The 20,319-nt window shown below is 41.9% G+C and overlaps 1 protein-coding gene, 1 long non-coding RNA gene and 1 pseudogene across 6 annotated transcripts in view; 2 read left to right on the top strand and 1 right to left on the bottom strand.

Annotated features, from left to right (window-relative positions):
* The first annotated feature begins 3,722 nt into the window (after nucleotides 1–3,722).
* LOC141277539 (uncharacterized) lies at nucleotides 3,723–12,496 on the top strand. The gene is made up of 4 exons (XR_012329106.1): nucleotides 3,723–4,893; nucleotides 8,804–8,841; nucleotides 9,873–10,078; nucleotides 11,797–12,496. It is a non-coding gene; the product is annotated as an uncharacterized lncRNA (long non-coding RNA).
* A 668-nt stretch (nucleotides 12,497–13,164) lies between these two features.
* On the bottom strand, nucleotides 13,165–15,396 carry LOC101320964 (suppressor of cytokine signaling 6-like; annotated as a pseudogene).
* Nucleotides 15,397–17,616: 2,220 nt separating this feature from the next.
* OGT (O-linked N-acetylglucosamine (GlcNAc) transferase) overlaps nucleotides 17,617–20,319 on the top strand; it is a 37,114-nt gene continuing 34,411 nt past the window's right edge. For 2 of the 5 annotated variants that reach the window (XM_033849936.2, XM_073799030.1), the window contains exon 1: nucleotides 17,618–17,860. In XM_033849936.2, the coding sequence (XP_033705827.1) occupies nucleotides 17,824–17,860 (37 nt within the window). In that variant the 5' untranslated portion in view covers nucleotides 17,618–17,823. Of the gene's footprint in view, nucleotides 17,861–20,319 lie in introns of all 5 variants that reach the window. The other 3 variants (XM_033849934.2, XM_033849935.2, XR_012329211.1) reach the window with 2 other exon arrangements.

Genomic DNA, 20,319 nt, shown 5'->3' on the forward strand with positions numbered 1-20,319 from the left:
TTACAAAAGGTTGGTGTAAGAACCGGGATCCTTTCCAGCCCCTCTTAGAGGAGCAAAGCTTTTTATCTCTCCTTTCGGAGGGGAGCAGGATGGCTGTCTCCCAGATATAAATGGAGAAAATCCACTGTTCTCTCTCATCTTTGGGGTGAAACCCGCCACTCACATAGAAAGTTTCCATCAGTTCTCACCCTGTCACCTGTGGGTCTGGGTGTGGGGGACCAACATGGCAATATTACTCTGGCTGTTGATCTGGTTGTGAGTATTAATCAAAAATAACCCTCTTTTCCCTGAGCCAGGTGTCTCGTGTTTCTTTAGTATCCATACATATAATGTACATAACTGTGCAAGTGGGGTAACATCTCAGACCCCTTTCAGCTCTTGACAAAACATTGGGAAACATGAACATTTAAATGGTGGAAGGAGGAAGAGATTTTAAAAAGAGAGAACAGGGGACTTCCCTGGCGTTCCAGTGGTTCAGACTGCACGCTTCCACTGCAGGGGGCACGGGTTTGATCCCTGGTTGGGGAACTAAGATCCCGCATGCCACGCAGTGCGGCCAAAAATAAAAAAAATTAAAAAGAACAAATGAAATAATGCCATTTGCAGAAACATGGATGGACCTAGAGATGATTATACTAAGTGAAGTTAGAGAAAGACAAATATCATATGATATCACTTATAGGTAGAACCTTAAAAAATGATACAAATGAACAACTTATTTACAAAACAGAAATAGACTCACAGACATAGAAAACAAATTTATGGTCACCAAAAGGGAAAGGAGGGGGGAATAAATTAGGAGTTTGAGATTGACAGATACACACTACTATATATAAAATAAACAACGAGGACCTACTGTATAGCACACGGCAATGTATTCAATATCTTGTAATAATCTGTAATGGAAAAGAATCTAAAAAAGAACATATATATATGTTCTTTGGAAACCTAGGAACGGGAAACCTAGGAACAGGAACGTTTCAAGGGGGTGGCAATTATCTGCAGTGTCAAATGCAGAGGGAAGTCCAGGAGTTCCCTGGTGGCACAGTGGATAAGACTCTGCACTCCCAATTCAGGGGGACCGGGTTCAATCCCTGGTCAGGGAACTAGATCCCACATGCATGCTGCAACTAAGAGTTCACATGCCAAACTAAGGAGCTGGCGAGCTGCAACTAAGGAGCCCCCCTGCCGCAACTAAGACCCAGTGCAACCAAATAAGTATTTTTAAAAATGCATAGGGAAGTCCAATAACATCAAGACCGAAAAGCTTTGGCAGTTTGGAAGTCACTGGTGACTTTTTTTTTTTTTTTTTTTGCGGCACGCGGGCCTCTCACTGTTGTGGCCTTTCCCGTTGTGGAGCACAGGCTCCGGACGCGCAGGCTCAGCGGCCATGGCTCACGGGCCCAGCCGCTCCGCGGCATGTGGGATCTTCCTGGACCGGGGCACGAACCCATGTCCCCTGCATCGGCGGGCGGACTCTCAACCACTGCGCCACCAGGGAAGCCCGCTGGTGACTTTTGCCAAAATAAATTTCAATGGAAATATTTTTCAGTAGTTTGAGGCATGAATGGATTTGAGGAAGTAGAGGCAGCAAACATAGACTACTACTATTTGGAGAAGCTTAAGCTGAGAAAGTAAGGAGAGAAACTGGCACCTGATGAAGATTCAGGGTCAAGAGAGAGTTTTATTTTTGTTTTCTGTTTTTTTAAACAGGAGAGGCCTAAGCATGTTTAAGGAGAAGAGGCACCACAGATTGAAATCAAAGAGAGAAGCGTTAATTGATGGAGCAAGTTTCTAAAGGAGATGATTGAAAAAGATGGCACATAGGGCCCAAGTGGATGGGTGATCTTGAACAGGAAGATGGAATGGAGACAAGGATGAGTGTGAATGTAGCTTTGTTTGTAGAAGAGATTAGACACCTGGTGGAAACAACCAGGTGAAGGAGGGGAGAAAGGTGGTTGGTAGTACTAACACAGGGTGAGAGGTTTGTGGGGTGGTTTGGCAGACAGGAACACAAAGGGAATTGAGGCTGCTGGCGAGAGAGTAGTTCTGGTGATCAAGCATGACATTAAGAAAGGTTGGGAAAGGAAGGAAAAGAGGCCAGGAGGGGCTGGGAGACTGGGAGAAAATGGAGGGCTCAAAGGACTGAAGGGGTCCATATGAGGTAAAAGAACCAGTGTCCTGTGAGACCCTTACTCCTGAGGAAGCAGGTAGGAGAGGAGCTTGTCTCAAAATGGAATACTGAAGGGTTCGATGTTAGAGGTAAGCAATTCTGGGCCTCAGTAAAGTTCAAGATGTGGTGCTTTGAGTGCAGGTGGCTGAAACGGAATGGAGAAGGTAATTGAGAGAATCATGGGACCCAGAAGTTGCTGGTTCTGTCATCTCCATGGACAATGAGATCCCCTAGTATGAGCACCAGGAATTAGGGTGGAGTGGGAAATCATGGGCTGGGTGCCAGTATCCTTACTTAAGGAGGGAGGAGTGAAGGATATATAAGAATTTTCTAGGCAGACTGGGATGGAAGGATGACCATTCAAGATAGAACAGATTGGAGAAAGGCATGGTTGGATGTGTGAAACAGCCTGATCTTTTCAGGGAACTGAAACCAGTATGAGTGTGAGCACAGGGATGTGCCAGCAGATGAGGCTGGATTAGCAGATGGAACTGACATCGGAGGCACAGCCACTGAGAGGTCTTAAGCAGAGCATAGACATCATTCTGATTTGTATTTTAGATTTTCTAAGGTTAACTGTGGAAAACTAGAGTCAGGTAGGGTTAGAAACCAGTTAGAGGGCTCTCGCAGTTGCCTGGGCCAATACCAGGGAAGTGGCACTGGCAGAGGAGGTGGAAGATGAATTCCAGAGCTATTTTGATATCACACGTGTTTTTGCAGCTCTATACCGTTTCACCTATTTTCAGCATATGCAGTATGAAGCCTGGTAGCTTTATCCTTTCAGTTTATGCTTTTATGGCCCAGCTCTTCACCCCAGAAGCAGCTGTCAGGACCTTTGAGAATGGGATCCTTATCAGTTATATCTCCACTTTGCCCACTGGATAGGGCAGGGGATGCACTTATCAAAGGCTTTTGGTCTCAGCTAATTTACTTGTCTTTACTTGCTTTTTTCCCCCTTTACCAAATCCTTCAGTTAGTCTGAGGCAAGAATTTGATACCTTGAACGTTATGGGATCAGGCTGTTTCACTCTTTTTCAGTGCTCTGTTGCCTGGAGCACACATGTGGCAAATTGGAAGGGCTAGTACGGTATATGAGAGTTGAACTCAGTATGTGAAGCTGGCTGACAGGCCCTAGTTAGTACTCTGCCTCCTTTTCAGGGTTACTCTGTCATTTGTGGTAGGCAGAATTCTAACATGGCCCCCAGGATTCCTGCCCACCTGGTGAATACACACCTTCTCCCAGTTCTTTACTCAAAAACTAATCTAGGTGCTGCTGTGAAGGGATTGTGCAGATGTAATTCAGATCCCAAATCAGCTAACTTTAAAAAATAGATATTATCCTAAGGGAGCTGACCTAAACAGCTGGGCTCTTAAAAGGGATTGGGCTCTTCAGTCAGAAAAAGACAAATGCTGTATGATTTCACTCATATCTAAAGTAGTCAAGGGCTTCCCTGGTGACGCAGTGGTTAAGAATCCACCTGCCAATTCAGGGGACACGGGTTCGAACCCTGGTCTGGGAAGATCCCACATGCCGCGGGGCGGCTGGGCCCGTGCACTGTAGCCCAGCCTGTGCCCTGGAGCCCACGAGCCACAACTACTGAAGCCCATGTGCCTAGAGCCCATGCTCCGCAACAGGAGAAGCCACCACAATGAGAAGCCCGCGCACCGCAACGAAGGTAGCCCTTGCTCACCACAACTAGAGAAATCACGTGCGCAGCAACGAAGACACAACGCAGCCAAAAATAAAATAAATAACTAAATAAATAAATTTATTTTAAAAAATAAAGTAGTCAAATTCATAGAGACAGAAAGTAAAATGGCGGTTACCAGGGGCTGTGGGAGGGGGAAATGGGGAGTTGTTTAATGAATCTAGAGTTTCAATTTTTTTTAACATTAATTAATTAATTCATTAATTTATTTATAATTTTGGCTGTGTTGGGTCTTCGTTGCTGCACATGGGCTTTCTCTAGTTGGCGGCGAGTGGGGCTACTCTTTGTTGCGGCGCATTGCGGTGACTTCTCTTATTGCGGAGCAAGGGTTCTAGGCACGCGGGCTTCAGTAGTTGTGGCATGTGGGCTCAGTTGTTGTGGCTCACAGGCTCTAGGACACAGGCTCAGTAGTTGTGGCCCAGGGGCTTAGTTGCTCCGCGGCATGTGGGGTCTTCCCAGACCAGGGCTCGAACCCGTGTCCCCTGCATTGCCAGGCGGATTCTTAACCACTGCGCCACCAGGGAAGTCCCTAGAGTTTCCGTTTTGCAAGATGAAAAAGTTCTGGAGATCTGTTGCACAACAGTGTGAATATACTTAACAGTACCAAACTGTACACTTTAAATGGTTAAGATGGTACATTTTATGTTATTTTTTATCACAATTTTTAAAAAGTGGGAGGGACTGGGCTCTTTCTGGTGAGATTCAAACTGTGAGAGGAGTTTGACACGAGGGGGATTCTCCGTCGCTGACTTTGTAGATGGAGGGGGCCATGTGGCAAGTAATGTGGGTTGCCTCTACGAGCTGAGAGTGGCCTCCAGCTGACTGACATCAAAGATGTGGGAACCTCGGTCCTATGACCATGAGGAACTAAATTCTGCCACAACCACATGAGTTTGGAAGAGTATCCTAAGCCTCAGGTGAGTCTGCAGCCTGACATCTTCATTTCAGCTGGTGAGACCCTGAGCAGAGGACCCAGGTAACCTGTGCCTGGATTTCTGGTCCATAGAAACGGTGAGAAAATAAACGTGTGTGTGAGTGTGTGTGTGTGTGTGTGTGTGTGTGTGTGTGTGTGTTTGGTATGTGTTTTTAAATGAAAATTTTATTTATACTCTGTATATATAAGTAGATACATAAATTCTTGTACAATTTATTTCCAGAAATATGCAAGACATTGCTATTATTTGTTTACAAACCAAACCACATATTACAATCAGTGGACTTGGGATGATTCAATTGAGCTTCTAAGTACAAATGGTTTTACATACCTGATTGAAACATACAGAAAAAGTATAAACTACAGCAGTCTGGACTGCAAGTATTAATCTCATGACACTCCAGCACGACTATAAAATTTCTAACACAACATATATACTTATCACAAATTCTATAAGAATTTTTCATCATCTCTGGATGTAGAATTTGTAACACTTTCCAGAAACAGTAACGAAACATTTTGCCATGTCATGATTGATTAATAAAAAGGATGATTATAAAAATACTTTCTTTACAGGATTAAAAAAAGTATTAAAAGAAACCAAATTTGTGATTACTAGTGTACCAACACTTTATTTTAGAAATATAAAGTTATTTATGGAACCGGCAATTGTTCCTTATTAGACTATTCAACAAAACTGTCTATTGCTGATAGTATGATTTCATTTTCAAATTAAGAATTCACACTTGAAAAACAAGGGCCTACTGTATAGCACGGGGAACTATATTCAATACCTTGTAATAACCTATAATGGGAAAGAATCTGAAAAAGAATATATATATGTATATATATGTATAACTGAATCACTTTGCTGTACAGCTGAAACTAACACAACATTGTAAATCAACTATACTTCAATTTAAAAAAAAGAATTCACGGAGTCCCCTGGTGGCCTAATGGTTAGGATTCTGGGCTTTCACTGACGAGGGCCTGGGTTCAATCCCTGGTCGGGAAACTGAGATCCCACAAGCCGCGTGGTGAGGCCAATAAAGAAAAAAAAATTCACATTTGATGAAAAGCCATTGTGATTTAAATATATATATAATAGGTATTTTAAATCATTCATAAAGCATTATTTCTCACGTGAAATGTATAATAATTAAAATCGCAATTTCTGAAGGCATTTTAAACAAAATGTTTAGACTTACAGCTTTAGCAGAGACATTGCACATAACCTATTTAAGATTTTAGTAACTTTTATCTTTTTATCCAGTTTTGAATGCTGGCTCAAATTATAATGTAGGGCTTCCCTGGTGGCGCAGTGGTTGAGAGTCCGCCTGCCGATGCAGGGGACACAGGTTCGTGCCCCGGTCAGGGAAGATCCCACATGTCGCGGAGCGGCTGGGCCCGTGAGCCATGGCCGCTGAGCCTGCGCGTCCGGAGCCTGTGCTCCACAACGGGAGAGGCCACAACAGTGAGAGGCCCGCGTACCGCAAAAACAAAAAACAAAAACAAAAAAAATTATAATGTATACTGTTTTTTATTTGTTTGGCCATGCGGCTTTTGGCACATGATTTTCTTTAAGAGCAAGATGGTTGCCCTGTGTAGCTGGTTTCCTTAAAACCTATTTTTTAGTTCTATGATCATTTCCTGCAATAAATATTTTGACCTTCTGCATTTTCAGATTATGGCTCCAAGTAGAAAGAGAACAGTTTCTCTTAGACAGATTGAGAGACAGAATCAGGGACACACAGAAAATTTCCAAATTCCTTCTATAGCTTATTATTTGTAAAAATTCATAGTAGAGTCCTAATAAGCCTGACAATAGCTCTGGCCTTCATCACGTTTTGTGATGAAACATTTGACAAAAACCACTTTGATCCATTTAGTATGGCAAACGGACACAGCTTTCCTGTTTTCCTTTTTTTGTCTTGAGCTCAGATTTTTAGAAGCACATATTTTAAAAATCAAGTACAGGTTTTTCCAAGTGCCATTTAATAGAATCCAAAAATATTATCAAAATTATTTAGGCCAAACTATGGGTTAAAGTTTTATCTCTCTTTTTTCCCTTCCATTTTTTTTCTTGGCTGCACCCTGCACAGCTTGTGGGATCTTAGTTACCCAACCAGGGATTGAATCTGGGCCCTCGGCAGTGAGAGCACAGTGTCCCAACCACTGGACCTCCAGGGAATTCCCTACCTTCCATTTTTAACTAGACTCTTTGAGTATCATATAAAATTAACCTTTCACATTAGGTTGTGCTACCTATGTCTAATGGCTCTCTTTATATACAAAAGTAGAAAATATTGCAATACCTCCTTCTTTCTAAATGTTTATACAATTAAATGTTTATACATTTAATTAAGGCAAATACTTTTATTTTTATTGATATACAATCAGAACTTAATTTCAGACTGCATTATAACAGGGCATATTTCAAGGTATTTTATAATATGGCTACACAAAGGCACATTAAAATTGTCTTTCTGAATAGAACAGTATTAACGTTTGCCCTCTAAAATGACACAAAATAAAATTTTTAAACATTTAAGCAAACAGACCATTTAAAAAATGGGCAGAAGACCTGAATAGACATTTTTCCAAAGAAGACAAACGGATGGCTAACAGGCACATGAAAAGACGCTCAACATCGTTAATCATCAGGGAAATGCAAATTAAAACCACAATGAGATATCACCTCACACCTGTCAGGATGGCTGTCATCAAAAAGAACACAAATAAACATTGGCAAGGATGTGGAGAAAAGGGAATGTTACACTGTTGGTGGGAATGTAAATTGGCGAAGCCACTGTGGAAAACAGTGTGGAGGTTTCTCAAAAAACTAAAAGTAGAACTACTATATGATCCAGCAATTCCAATCCTGGATAGATATCTGAGGACAATGAAAACACTAATTTAAAAAGATACATGCACCCAATGTTCATAGCAGCACTATTTACAATTGCCGAGATATGGAAGCAACCTAAGGGTCCATCTACAGAGGAATGGATAAAGAAGATGTGGTATACAGATATACAATGGAATACTACTCAGCCATAAAAAAGAATGAAATTTTGCCGTTTCCGACAACATGGATGGACCTGGAGGCTATTATGCTTAGTGAAATAAGTCAGAGATAGAAAGACAAATACTGCGTGTTATCATTTATATGTGGGATCTTAAAAATAAAACAAATAAATGAACATACAAAACAGAAACAGACTCACAGATATAGAGAACAAACTAGTGGTTACTACTGGGGAGAGGGACGGGGGAGAGGCAAGATACAGGTAGGGGATTAAGAGGTACAAAGTACTATGTATAAAATAAATAAGCTACAAGGATATATCGTACAGCAAGAGAATATAGCCAATATTTTATAATAACTATAAATGGAATGTAACTTTTAAAAATTGTGAATCACTATATTGTACACCTGAAACCCTATATAATATTGTACATCAACTATACCTCAATAAAAATAGTGAAATAAAATAAAAGCTCACCGGGTGAAAATTTTTTAAAGTTTTAAAACATTTAGATGAAAATCAGAATAATCTGAACTTGACACTGAATAGTTAGATCTTATACACATAGTATCACACGAGGAAAACGTGGGGAACAAGCTATGCACACGTGATAAAATGGGTTTCAGGGCAGTCCAAAGGCCTCTGTGCACTATGGTTTCACACAAAGCACTTGTAAATGCTTCTAGAAACATGGAAAAGTCATTTCAACAGTTATTATTAATATACAGTGGCTCTCTGACAATACCTGCCATCTAATATAGATGCACAAGACTTTTAACTCACCCTAGATATATGTTAAATTGTTTAAAAATAAATAACTTTGCAAAAGAGTAGTTTAAATGTATTACATTAATTTGATAACAAGCTTACAACTCTAATAATTCTAAATCCAAATAGCTTATAGTGAACACAGATGATATTAATATAATATTCTCCATATTCTCCATCTTCTTATTAGGTGAAAACATATCAGAAAATGAGAGGAGTCTCCACAAGGTACGATCGACACCGGCTAGAATTCAGTACTTTTTCCCCTTTAAGTCAAAAGAAATAGTGCCATGGTATTATGGCTTTGTGCCTTTTCTTGGTAATATCTCAATTCTGACCCTAAAAAACAAATAGAGAAAAAAGTGGGGATACAGTTACGTTTGAATGACAAAGCCATTAAGTTTGACTTACTTAGGACTTTTACCCTTGTGATTAAATGAGGGTAGGGAAAACTAAGTGACAAAGGAAGAAACATCTCGAATTACAGGTTTCATCTTAGATAGAAAGAGTTTTCTTGTGTAACTGGAAACACCTTCTGGTCAGGGCAATCTCAAAACACTACATTACAGCATTGTGCAATGAATAAACACTCTGCATTTCAAAATAACTAAAAATATTAGGGATAACCACCCCCATGACTACTGAGTTAGACATAAAATGCTTAACTAATGATTCCAAATTACTCAAGACTTAGCTAAATTTAAAATAAACAAATAAAAAACTTTAAAGAATGGCAGTACATATGATAGGCAATAAGACTTCCATATATCTGATATGGTTTAATATTTTTCTCACATAATGCTTCACACTTTCCACATTTTTTTCCAGCTAGAGTCTTTGGTGGGGGCAGGGGTCAAATCTAGCATATTTTACTAGCGACTACATTAAAGAAAAATATAAATCCAACTGCAAAACAATGTTTTCTTTTTATCTAAGTCAACTCAAAACCTAATGTAAATTTGAATGTTGCAAGAGAATCCGCCAATCCACTTATGCAAATTAGTGGTACAGTCAAGTTCTACCCAAGAAAATATGACTAAACTGAAGAAATTGAGGTAAAGCGTTTGCCAGAGGAAAGTATAGATGCAGAAAATTGCTATCATAGGAATCTAAGTTCATGTAATATTTCTTTAATAATAGTTCTAGTTCCATAGTTGTTTATATATTATGCCAATTTGTATCAGAGTTTAAAGGCAGAAAAGGCAACAATTTCTAAATTGGTGGGCTACATTTCTTCAAGATTTTTTTTTTTTTTGCAGTACGCGGGCCTCTGACTGTTGTGGCCTCTCCCGCCGCGGAGCACAGGCTCCGGACGCACAGGCTCAGCGGCCATGGCTCACGGGCCCAGCTGCTCCGCGGCATGTGGGATCCTCCCGGACCGGGGCACGAACCCGCGTCCCCTGCATCGGTAGGCAGACCCTCAACCACTGCGCCACCAGGGAAGCCCTCTTCAAGATTTTTTAATGTAAGGCCATTTTCTTTTAACATCTTTATTGGAGTATAATTGCTTTACAATGGTGTTTTAGTTTCTGCTGTATAACAAAGTGAATCAGCTATACATATACATATATCCCCATATTCCCTCCCTCTTGCGTCTCCCTCCCATCCTCCCTATCCCATCCCGCTAGGTGGTCACAAAGCACTGAGCTGATCTCCCCCTGTGCTATGGGGCTGCTTCCCACTAGCTATCTGTTTTACATTTGGTAGTGTATATATGTCCATGCCACTCTCTCACTTCCTCCCAGCTTACCCTTCCCCCTCTCTGTGTCCTCAAGTCCATTCTCTACGTCTGTGTCTTTATTCCTGTCCTGCCCCTAGGTTTTTCAGAACCACTTTTTTTTTTTAGATCCCATATATATGTGTTAGCATACGGTATTTGTTTTTCTCTTTCTGACTTACTTCACTCTGTATGACAGACTCTAGGTCCATCCACCTCACTACAAATAACTCAGTTTCGTTTCTTTTTATGGCTGGGTAATATTCCATTGTATATATGTGCCACATCTTCTTTATCCATTCATCTGTCGATGGACACTTAGGTTGCTTCCATGTCCTGGCTATTGTACATAGAGCTGCAGTGAACATTGAGGCACATGACCCTTTTTGAATTATGGTTTTCTCAAGGTATATGCCCAGGAGTGGGATTGCTGGGTCATATGGTAGTTCTATTTTTAGTTTTTTAAGGAACCTCCATACTGTTCTCCATAGTGGCTGTATCAATTTACATTCCCACCAACAGTGCAAGAGGGTTCCCTTTTCTGCACACCCTCTCCAGCATTTATTGTTTGTAGATTTTTTGATGATGGCCATTCTGACTGGTGGGAGGTGATACCTCATTGTAGTTTTGATTTGCATTTCTCTAATAGTTAGTGATGTTGAGCGTTCTTTTATGTGTTTGTTGGCAATCTGTATATCTTCTTTGGAGAAATGTCTATTTAGGTCTTCTGCCCATTTTTGGATTGGGGTGTTTGTTTTTTTGATATTGAGCTGCATGAGCTGCTTGTAAATTTTGGAGATTAATCCTTTGTCAGTTGCTTCATTTGCAAATATTATCTCCCATTCCGAGGGTTGTCTTTTCGTCTTGTTTATGGCTTCCTTTGGTGTGCAAAAGTTTTTAAGTTTCATTAGGTCCCATTTGTTTATTTTTGTTTTTATTTCCATTTCTCTAGGAGGTGGGTCAAAAAGGATCTTGCTTGTGATTTATGTCATAGAGTGTTCTGCCGATGTTTTCCTCTAAGAGTTTTATAGTGTCTGGCCTCTAAGGCCATTTTTACAAAATATACAAACCACTAGATGAAAATGAAGGCAACAGAAAAATTCAACTTTTCATAACCAAAAAATTAGCACAACCTTAAAAATAATTTAGAAAAGAATGTTGTAAAAGATACACCCCTCTAGGTCGTCACAGAGCACCGAGCTGATCTCCCTGTGCTATGCTGCTGCTTTCTACTATATTTTAGCAGCATTAGGATGCAGGGTAAAATGGAGTGTATGTGGTAATATAGGACAAGTATTTCATAGAGTGTAGCTTATTGATAACCACCACAAGATCCTGTGTGATTTACATGCCTCTTAAAAATATATAGGAGCTCAGTTCATTTTGTGCTATTTTATTGTGTTTTTTTGTTTGTTCGTTTTTTGCGGTACGCGGGCCTCTCACTGTTGTGGCCTCTCCCGTTGCAGAGCACAGGCTCCGGACGCACAGGCTCAGCGGCCATGGCTCACGGGCCCAGCCGCTCCGCGGCATGTGGGATCTTCCCGGACCGGGGCACGAACCTGTGTCCCCTGCATCGGCAGGCGGACTCTCAACCACTGCGCCACCAGGGAAGCCCTTATTGTGTTTTTTAACTTAATTACCGTCAAAAAAAAAATGTTTGTATGCATGTGGTTTGTCTTTGTATAACCTTCCTTTACTTTCAGAAATGAACGCAAATACATTTGTATTAAAAATTTTTTAAATTACACTTTTCTTGTTAGGAGATAAAAAAATTTCTAATAAAAGTCCCCATCTCTTTTTAGGCATACATAATTACAATAGAAATGTGACACAATTCACACCATTATTTCACTCCTATACTCACCTGGATCTAGGTATATACCCAGATAGTGATTTGGCTTACCTCTATGTCTCCAAATAACTGAGGCAAATACAAAAAAAAAGCCCAAGAAATAAAATTACTCTTAAAATAGGTCAATGAGCTTGTATACTTCAGTTACATTTCCACTTTGTTTAATCATGCTAAATAAAAAAAAACTTTGTTTTCTTCTCATTCCATGATGCCCTATTATATACCACCAGGTACTAATTTTACAGAATTCCTAATATGTTTTACATATACATGTTTTATTTATATATATTTCCATTTCTAATATCATAGCAAAAGTCAACTTAGCTATTTTAAGAATGCTTTACATATGATATAAATTTTTAATAATAATATCTAATTAGTGTGATATCACAAATCTTAACTTCTTTGTATGTACTATTTGATTATTAAAATATCACTCTCTTGAAATAACAATAACAAAAAAGATATACTGCAGATCTGCATTCTATTACCCAAGCTATGTCAATTCATAATTCTAAATCTTTCTAAAGTATGAGATTAAAAATCACTTTTAGTGTATATATAAATTCTGCATGTTTTTTTGAGGTACGCGGGCCTCTCACTGTTGTGGCCTCTCCCGTTGCGGAGCACAGGCTCCGGACGCGCAGGCTCAGCGGCCATGGCTCACACGGGCCTAGCCGCTCCGCAGCATGTGGGATCTTCCCGGACCGGGGCACGAACCTGTGTCCCCTGCATCGGCAGGCGGACTCTCAACCACTGCGCCACCAGGGAAGCCCAAGACTTTCCTTTTTAAAGAACCAAAAATAAACTCAAGACACGTTGGCAATACTGCCCCACCCCTAAACAAATTGATTACTCTTTTCACCTAAATCTTTAACAGTTATGGCAGCCAAAGATTTTGATAGTAATGAAAGTTTGTCAATTATATTTCAATCTCTTTTTCTGGAACCCAAAGTGCAGGATGCAGGGTTCTCCTAATCTTTCAGTAATGCTTCTCCTGTCAATAATTCTTCATTTTGTTTGGCAAAGGCAGTTTTTGAAATAAGTCTATTCTGATATACTGACATATAACAAATAGCACCTGCAGGAATCGTGATACTTGGTTGGTGAGTCTGACAGGGTAAATTGCATATCCAGGCAACCGAGACCTTGAATAACAAAAAGCTCCATTTCCAGAGTCCCTGGTTGAATGTTTAATTAGATCAGCAAATTGTCCATCCACATCTGGTTGTTCATAAAAGCAAAACCTAACATTTGAGTGCTCAATTCTAGTGTGAAGTGTTTACCATGGAAGCAAAAGCTGGAGCTTAAAAGATAACAGTCATCAGAACTAGCCGGAGCAAGAAAAGAACCATCTGGCACATTTGCTAGATTTCCTTCTGTCTCCCAGCATGTGATTTGTCCCCAGCTCTATCCTTATTTCACAAGTTTTCTCAGCTTCTCTGCAAAGCTTGTCACAACCATAAGACCACTACTTTCCACTGAGTCACAAACTCTTGGGCTTCCCTGGTGGCGCAGTGGCTGAGAATCCACCTGCCAATGCAGGGGACATGGGTTTGAGCCCTGGTCCAGGAAGATCCCACATGCCATGGAACAACTAGGCCCGTGTGCCACAACTACTGAGCCTGCACTCTAGAGCTAGAGCCCACGAGCCACAACTACTGACCCGTGAGCCACAACTGCTGAGGCCCATGCGCCTAGAGCCGGTGCTCCGCAGCAAGAGAAGCCACTGCAATGAGAAGGCCGTGCACCACAACAAAGAGTAGCCCCTGCTCGCTGCAACTAGAGAAAGCCTGCACGCAGCAACGAAGACCCAATGGAGCCAAAAATAAATAAATTTTAAAAATGAATAAACTAAAAAAAAGAAAGAAACTCTTGCAACCACAGGAGCAGAGTCAGGATCAAAATTCAAATGATAGCACGTATACTTTCGGACACATGGACATCTGTGCTGGTAAGTCCACCGACGTTCCTTTGGATTTGATTTTTCTGCATTGGAGGTGGCAGTGGTGAGTGTGGAGGGACATCATCATGACTCACTCTTGGGCTTTGCAGTGTGACACCTGAGGTGCCAATGAACAAGCCATATACAGACTTGTCCACAAAGATCTCTGGGGCAACGACTAGGTCCTGGTTTTCATTTTTGGAGAAAGAGTTCTCTCCCGCTTGAGAAGCAACTGCAGAAACTTCCATGGAAAAACTGTCCAGACAATAGGCAATGCTTCCAAAGCATACATCCCCCTCATTTCTAGGCACAGAATACCAAACGCAGTCTTGACGGGTAAGTCCAATAACTACAGGCACGTGTTCATTGTGGTGAAGACGCAAATCTCCATTCTGAGATTCTGAACTCTTTAATGAATTATTTTGTTCTCGGCACACAGTTTCAGGCTGAAGACTGAAAATCTTTTCAGACATCCTTACGTGTTGGATTTGGATTGGAAGAATGAACCAGGGCTTTGAATCTCACTTCCTCCATTTTGATACACTGCTCCTCAGAGTTTGTAGGTCAAGAGACTAAGGGGTAGGACTATAGTGATGATTGACGAGGAAAGTGGACCTTATTGGTCTTTTGAGCTCTCGCATCCTTAAAGACTATTGGTGCTGAGGAGAGGAAAACGTATCCTCATCTGGCAGAGCTCCCAGAGGGTGTGCTCCCCTTGCTTTTCTGCTTTTGTTCTGCAGAAAGCCGCCTTTTTAATGTACCCATTAGGCTTTCAGTCTTTGATCTATTTTGTTCTACCTTTTTCATCTTCCCTGTTGATATCACAGCTGGCCATGTCTTTACCATAGCAGCTACCAAATAAGGAATCATTTTTTCCAAACTCACTGGCTAGTGATGGTTGCTGTGCTACCATGAAATCAGTTTCTTTACTTTTATTCGGGCTCAAAGATTTCCGGAAGGTTTTAAAACGAATTTTCTTCGTTATGAGTGGTTAGCTACTCCGGGGGGTGGGGGTCGATCTCTCTCTGGAATATTATCCCCAAACATCTGGAGAGCCTGTGGCGCTACATCTAGGTATTTTTCCAGCTTCACTGAACCTTTGGAGCCATTTTCCAGCGGCAACTGCGCGGCGGCGGCGGCGGCGGCGGCCAGAGCGTGTCTCCGGCTCTCTCGCCGAGCGCTGGCGCGACTGCTCTGAAGTGTGCGTTGTTTCAAGCCGCTAAATTGGTGGGCAATTTGCGAGACAGTAACAGAAAACGAATACACCATTAGCGGTATGATTACGGTGGCAAAGTTTGGGATTGCGGTGGAAGAAGCGGCTGGTTTATTTTAGGTGATTCTGAATTTACAATTGCCCACAAAAGGGAGAAAAACAAACAAACAGAAATCAGTGTGAAAGAGAACACACAAAAGCACCTCCATCAATGCCCAGGTCAGGCCTTCTTGGTCACCCTCCTCCAGCCTGAAGTGACTGTTCCCTCCTCAGATATTTATAGACAGTGATGTATTTTATCACCTTAATAATACTCTTCTGTTTTATGCTCTAGCGGCTTTTTGTGTCTACCTAACTGGGCTTCAATTTCCTCGAGGGCAAAGATCTTGTCTTGCTGATTTTTGTGTCTCCCACAGTGCCTTGCACTCTAGTAAATGTTACTTGATTGGCCAAAGAAGATGCATTTATCTGATAAGTCCTTCCAACTAAACCCTCCAGGTGCTACTGCTGGAAGGTACCTGGAGGGGGTTCTTGAGACTCCAACAGGAGTTTTTCCTTATTGAATCACTGTGAGCCCCACCACCCAGCTTTCCACAGCAGCGTCCTTTGACTCCTCTCAGGATAAGGAAACTTAGACCACAAGTATGGATGGGCCAAATAGCCTGCCTGGCTGGGAACATAATCTGGCATTTAACAAGAAGAAGAGTTTTACTTAATTAGCTAGCACCCACTAATCAGTAAGGCCTAAACATCTGCCAGTGGAATCTGAGAAGTCCGTTCTAAAAGTTGAAAAGCTGATTTTATTCACCACAGATGGAGCACTTCTGCCGGGGAAGGGGGGGAGCGGGGAGAAAAAGGTTTTACCAGTTAAATCAAATTAAGAGAAGAGGTTGGTGCCCAACTTCCAGGAGAGTTTGTGTAGTGAACTTCGTCTTTTTCACTGCATCTGACTCGTAATTATGGATGTGATAGAAGAAATGATCAATATTACAAATTTCCTCTGTGCCCATATCCATAATTAACAGTATGTGAGCTGTCTCAAAGAAATTGAAGCAAAATTTGAGGACTTAAGGGTGTGTGTGTGTGTAGGCAGTTGGCTAGGTAGTAGAAACATTTTGAAGAAATTCACTGACTTGCTTTCTTAGATCAAGGACTTTTTTTTTTTCTTGGAAAAAAGAAGGCTCCGAGAGACACAACTTGTTGCCTCCATTGGTTTATAATTTCTTGCTGATGTGGCAAGCTACCTTAAATCCTTCCTGGAACAAGAGATGAGATACAAATTAATACCAATGTGACAAAATGTCCGAACAGTGGACTTGAAACTGCAGGAGATCATAAAGAATTGATTTGTTCAATAAGTGGAGGCAATTTAGTTTCAATCTCGACGTGTGGTTTAGGTAGATGGCAAATGAATCCATTTATCATTGTTGAGCTCCCTTGAGTTACATATCACTGATTGTACCGTTCTGCAGAGCTACGTGGTGGAAATGAAGTCACAACTCAGAAGAGTCATGGATTTTGAGGAATATGAATCGTCTTTAACATTTTTATGGCTGCTGCCTTTGGAGTGCAAACTCTCAGCATGTCCCCGAGTTATGAAGCATTTGCCATAATACTGTGGGCAAAACTATCCTGAACACCAAAAGGATTTGGAAATTTCGGGCTATATGGCCCAAATCTGAGATGCTTGGGTTCACTTGGCCCTGTGAAACTCTCAATCTTTTTCATCAAAGTGCTTAAATCAATGGCTGGAATCAGAATTAAGACGTGTTCTAATTGGAACCCTCTCTGCCATCGTTTTGAATTCCAGCCTTTGAAATATAACCATTTAAATTTACTTGCTCAGAATTGATTCATCAACCTTGTAACTATCCCTTTTTGTACGAATAAAGTTGATGAAACTTTTGTAGATGCCTTTGGTATTTCTATTAAAATCTATGTTCTTGGCTGGGTAGTGGACTATACTTTACCACTCTGCCAAAAATGTAGCCATCATGTGTATGTTTCTTTTTCATCTTCCGCTTCGCTAGTAGAAAACTTGGACGGTCCTGCCCCAGACAGTGCCCTAGCCGCGAGTCGGGTTGACAGGGTTGCTCGCATGCGCTCTCGACACAAATCGTGTTTGTCGCAATGGGCCCTGTGCGGAAGGCTACATAGGAAAGAGTGACTTTGATTATAGTCATTTTGATCACATAAGTGGTTACCGCGCTACTTCCGCGCTGGTACTTGATTGTAACAGAAAGTAGTTCCGGTCCGTGTTGTCTCGGCCGAGGAGCCGTCGCCGCCATTTCAAGACCGTGAGAGGTAGATGGCCAACCAGAGTTCGTAAGGTTCGGTGCCTGTACTGTTGCCGCCGCTTAAGCCTGCCAAAGCAGTGGTACGGCTGCTGCCCTCGTATTTGCTACCTCTAGAAACATTCTTGCCAGTAGTGGCGGCAGCGGGACTCAGTTACCCCCTTTTCGCACTCCCTCCAGAAGCTCCAGATGGCGTCTTCCGTGGGCAACGTGGCCGACAGCACAGGTACCGGTGTCTGTTCTACCTTGGCAGACGCCCCCTTGGGGTCTCGCGCCGTCCTTTGCCTCTCATCACTCCCTTCCCTCTAGCCATCCCCATTACATCAGTGGCATCGCTGAGCTTTTCGTCGTCTACCGGCATCCGATCGCGGTTTCTGCTGTCGTCCGTTCCTTAAACATTTCCTCTCGCTTGCTTGTTTTTTGCTTCCTTTCTTGCTTTGTAATCCTGTGCATTTTCTAGCCTTCTACTCTCTCGGGACGCTTCTTCCACACGTGCGCGCTTAGGATGTCTTGGAATGGACTGCATTGGAATCCCTGCCCTTCTCGCTGCCTTTCACTTGCCTTCCCCGCCGTATTCTCTCCTAATTCAGCTCACCGCCCCCTCCTCTTCCCCCTCCACGTCCTCCTCCACCCTGCTCCCCTTAGCCCGATTTGGTGGTCCTCTGTCAATCGAGGGCGCGGGTGCCGTTCCGAGGTAATCGTATCCTCACTTTGTATCACCCCAAGGACGGGCACAAGCTCCTGGGTGTGCTTCGAGTAACCTCGACGAGAGGATTTTGAAGCAGCACCCCCCGGGCAGCGCCTTTCTGCTGTGTCTTCGGTTGAGTGGCCCCGGTTTCGATTGGAAATTTCCAGGGGTTCCTTTTGCCATCGCTCAATTCCACCCGCTGCCCCCAGCCTGGATTTCCCACCCTGTCCTCCTCCCTCCCCTCCCGCAGGCAGCCACACCCTTTCCTTCGCGAGGTTGCCAGCCCTGCGGTCCACTTCCTACCCTTGGGGAGAAACCACCCTGGTGCTGGGGTTTTGGCGTTGACCATCCTGCCCGCCAGTTTCTCGCTTTGTGTTACTTTCTCCCTGTATTCCTCCGCCGCCGCCGCCTCTGGGTCTTCCATCCCCATTCTTTAGCCCGGTATCTCTTTATTCATAGGGGGTGTATTTTTTTTAAGTTTTCATCCCTGCTTGAAGAGTTTGTAAAGCAACTGGAGTGTAGCTGCACAAGTGCAAGGCGGTTGCCCTTTTAGACAATTAGTCGAGAGTATTTGGTACTAAAAATAAGGAAACAACCAAATTATAGGAGTGTCCTTCAGCTGCCTTTCCATATTGAGGCTATTTGGGGCGGGAGGGAGGGGGGATTGGGCTGCGGTTCTAAGGTTTCCCACGAGGTTATTTTTTTGTTGATTTCTCAGTTGAGATGTGTCAAGGGTTTTATTGTTTTTGAACATTTGTGCACTAAGAAGTGAATCTTCAATTGTCTTAGCCATGATTGTAGGTAGTGGGATTAGTTATTAGTCTGTGTTCCCCTCCCTCTCAGGGATTTTTAAAGATTTAAGATTCTGTCCTAGATTCTCCTGTACTAGCTTGCCCTTTTCTACGTGTTATTTTGTTTGAGGAAGTTGTCATTTCGAGCGTTAAAATAGCAGGCGGCCTTGAAAAGTTAATAATGTCTTAAAATAAGGAGCTAGGAAGTTCTAGAGACTTGTCTAAAATGTGATTTTCTAGTTTCTCTCATAGATATAACCGCCCCCAGAGTTGGATGCAGGTCTCTCTGCTCTTATGTTAGTGGTCAGCTAGCTGTGCATTCTGTTAGGAAATTTACTTTGCGTTCCTGTGAATACAGTTCGCTTGCCAGCTCTAATGATTGAGGGTCTAAGGCTCAAATTTGAGCTTGTCACTCTGACCTTGGTAGAATTTAAGTAATTTGTACAAGGTTTCCCACGCTATCTAGTTAAAGTGGTGTGGTCAAATTCCCAGTAATGTATTATTAAGTAAGTATTTACAATTGATACTTAGGTAGCTTGTTGTTGTTTTCCCTCTCTGGGCTTTAGATGTATACCCTTTATCTTTATGTATCTGAATGAAGTCACTTACACACAGCAAAGTGCTTTCATTTGTTATTCTGTTGCGCTTTATCGAATGGTTTTATATTTTAGTGTTTTCCCATTTTAAAAAATCATTGCAGTTGTAGGTAACTGCTTGGTTTACACAGGGTTGTTTGCAGTGTCTTAATCCTTTAGTCAGTATCCGAGGTCTTTGGAAAATGCTAGTGTTAAACCAGCGTAGGTGGGGTTTAGCTAATTTGGTCTCAATGTGAGTTTGGGATGGTAGAGGAGCAATGTAATCTTGGGTCTTTATTTAAAATGTTTGATGATCCCTTTAAATATTTTGGCTCTTGACAGATGAATTCATCTTGTTTACCAGCTGTTTTAAAAATAGCACCTTGACTTTTAGTTTTGTTTCCCGTATGCTTGTTTCTAGTGTTGCCCTTAAAGTAATTAAAAAATTAAGTTGTGAAATATACAAAACAATATAATTGAGTTCACTACGCATATGGTGCCCCCAACCCAGGTTAAGAGATAGTTACCAGTACCCCACCCCCCACAGATCCAACCTAAAACATGGGACAAAGTATTAAGTTTCCCAGGTTATTCTGACATTATTAAATCTATGTGACCTTGCAAATCACAT

This window comes from Tursiops truncatus, chromosome X (assembly GCF_011762595.2).
Source record: "Tursiops truncatus isolate mTurTru1 chromosome X, mTurTru1.mat.Y, whole genome shotgun sequence".
Classification (NCBI taxonomy): Eukaryota; Metazoa; Chordata; class Mammalia; order Artiodactyla; family Delphinidae; genus Tursiops; species Tursiops truncatus.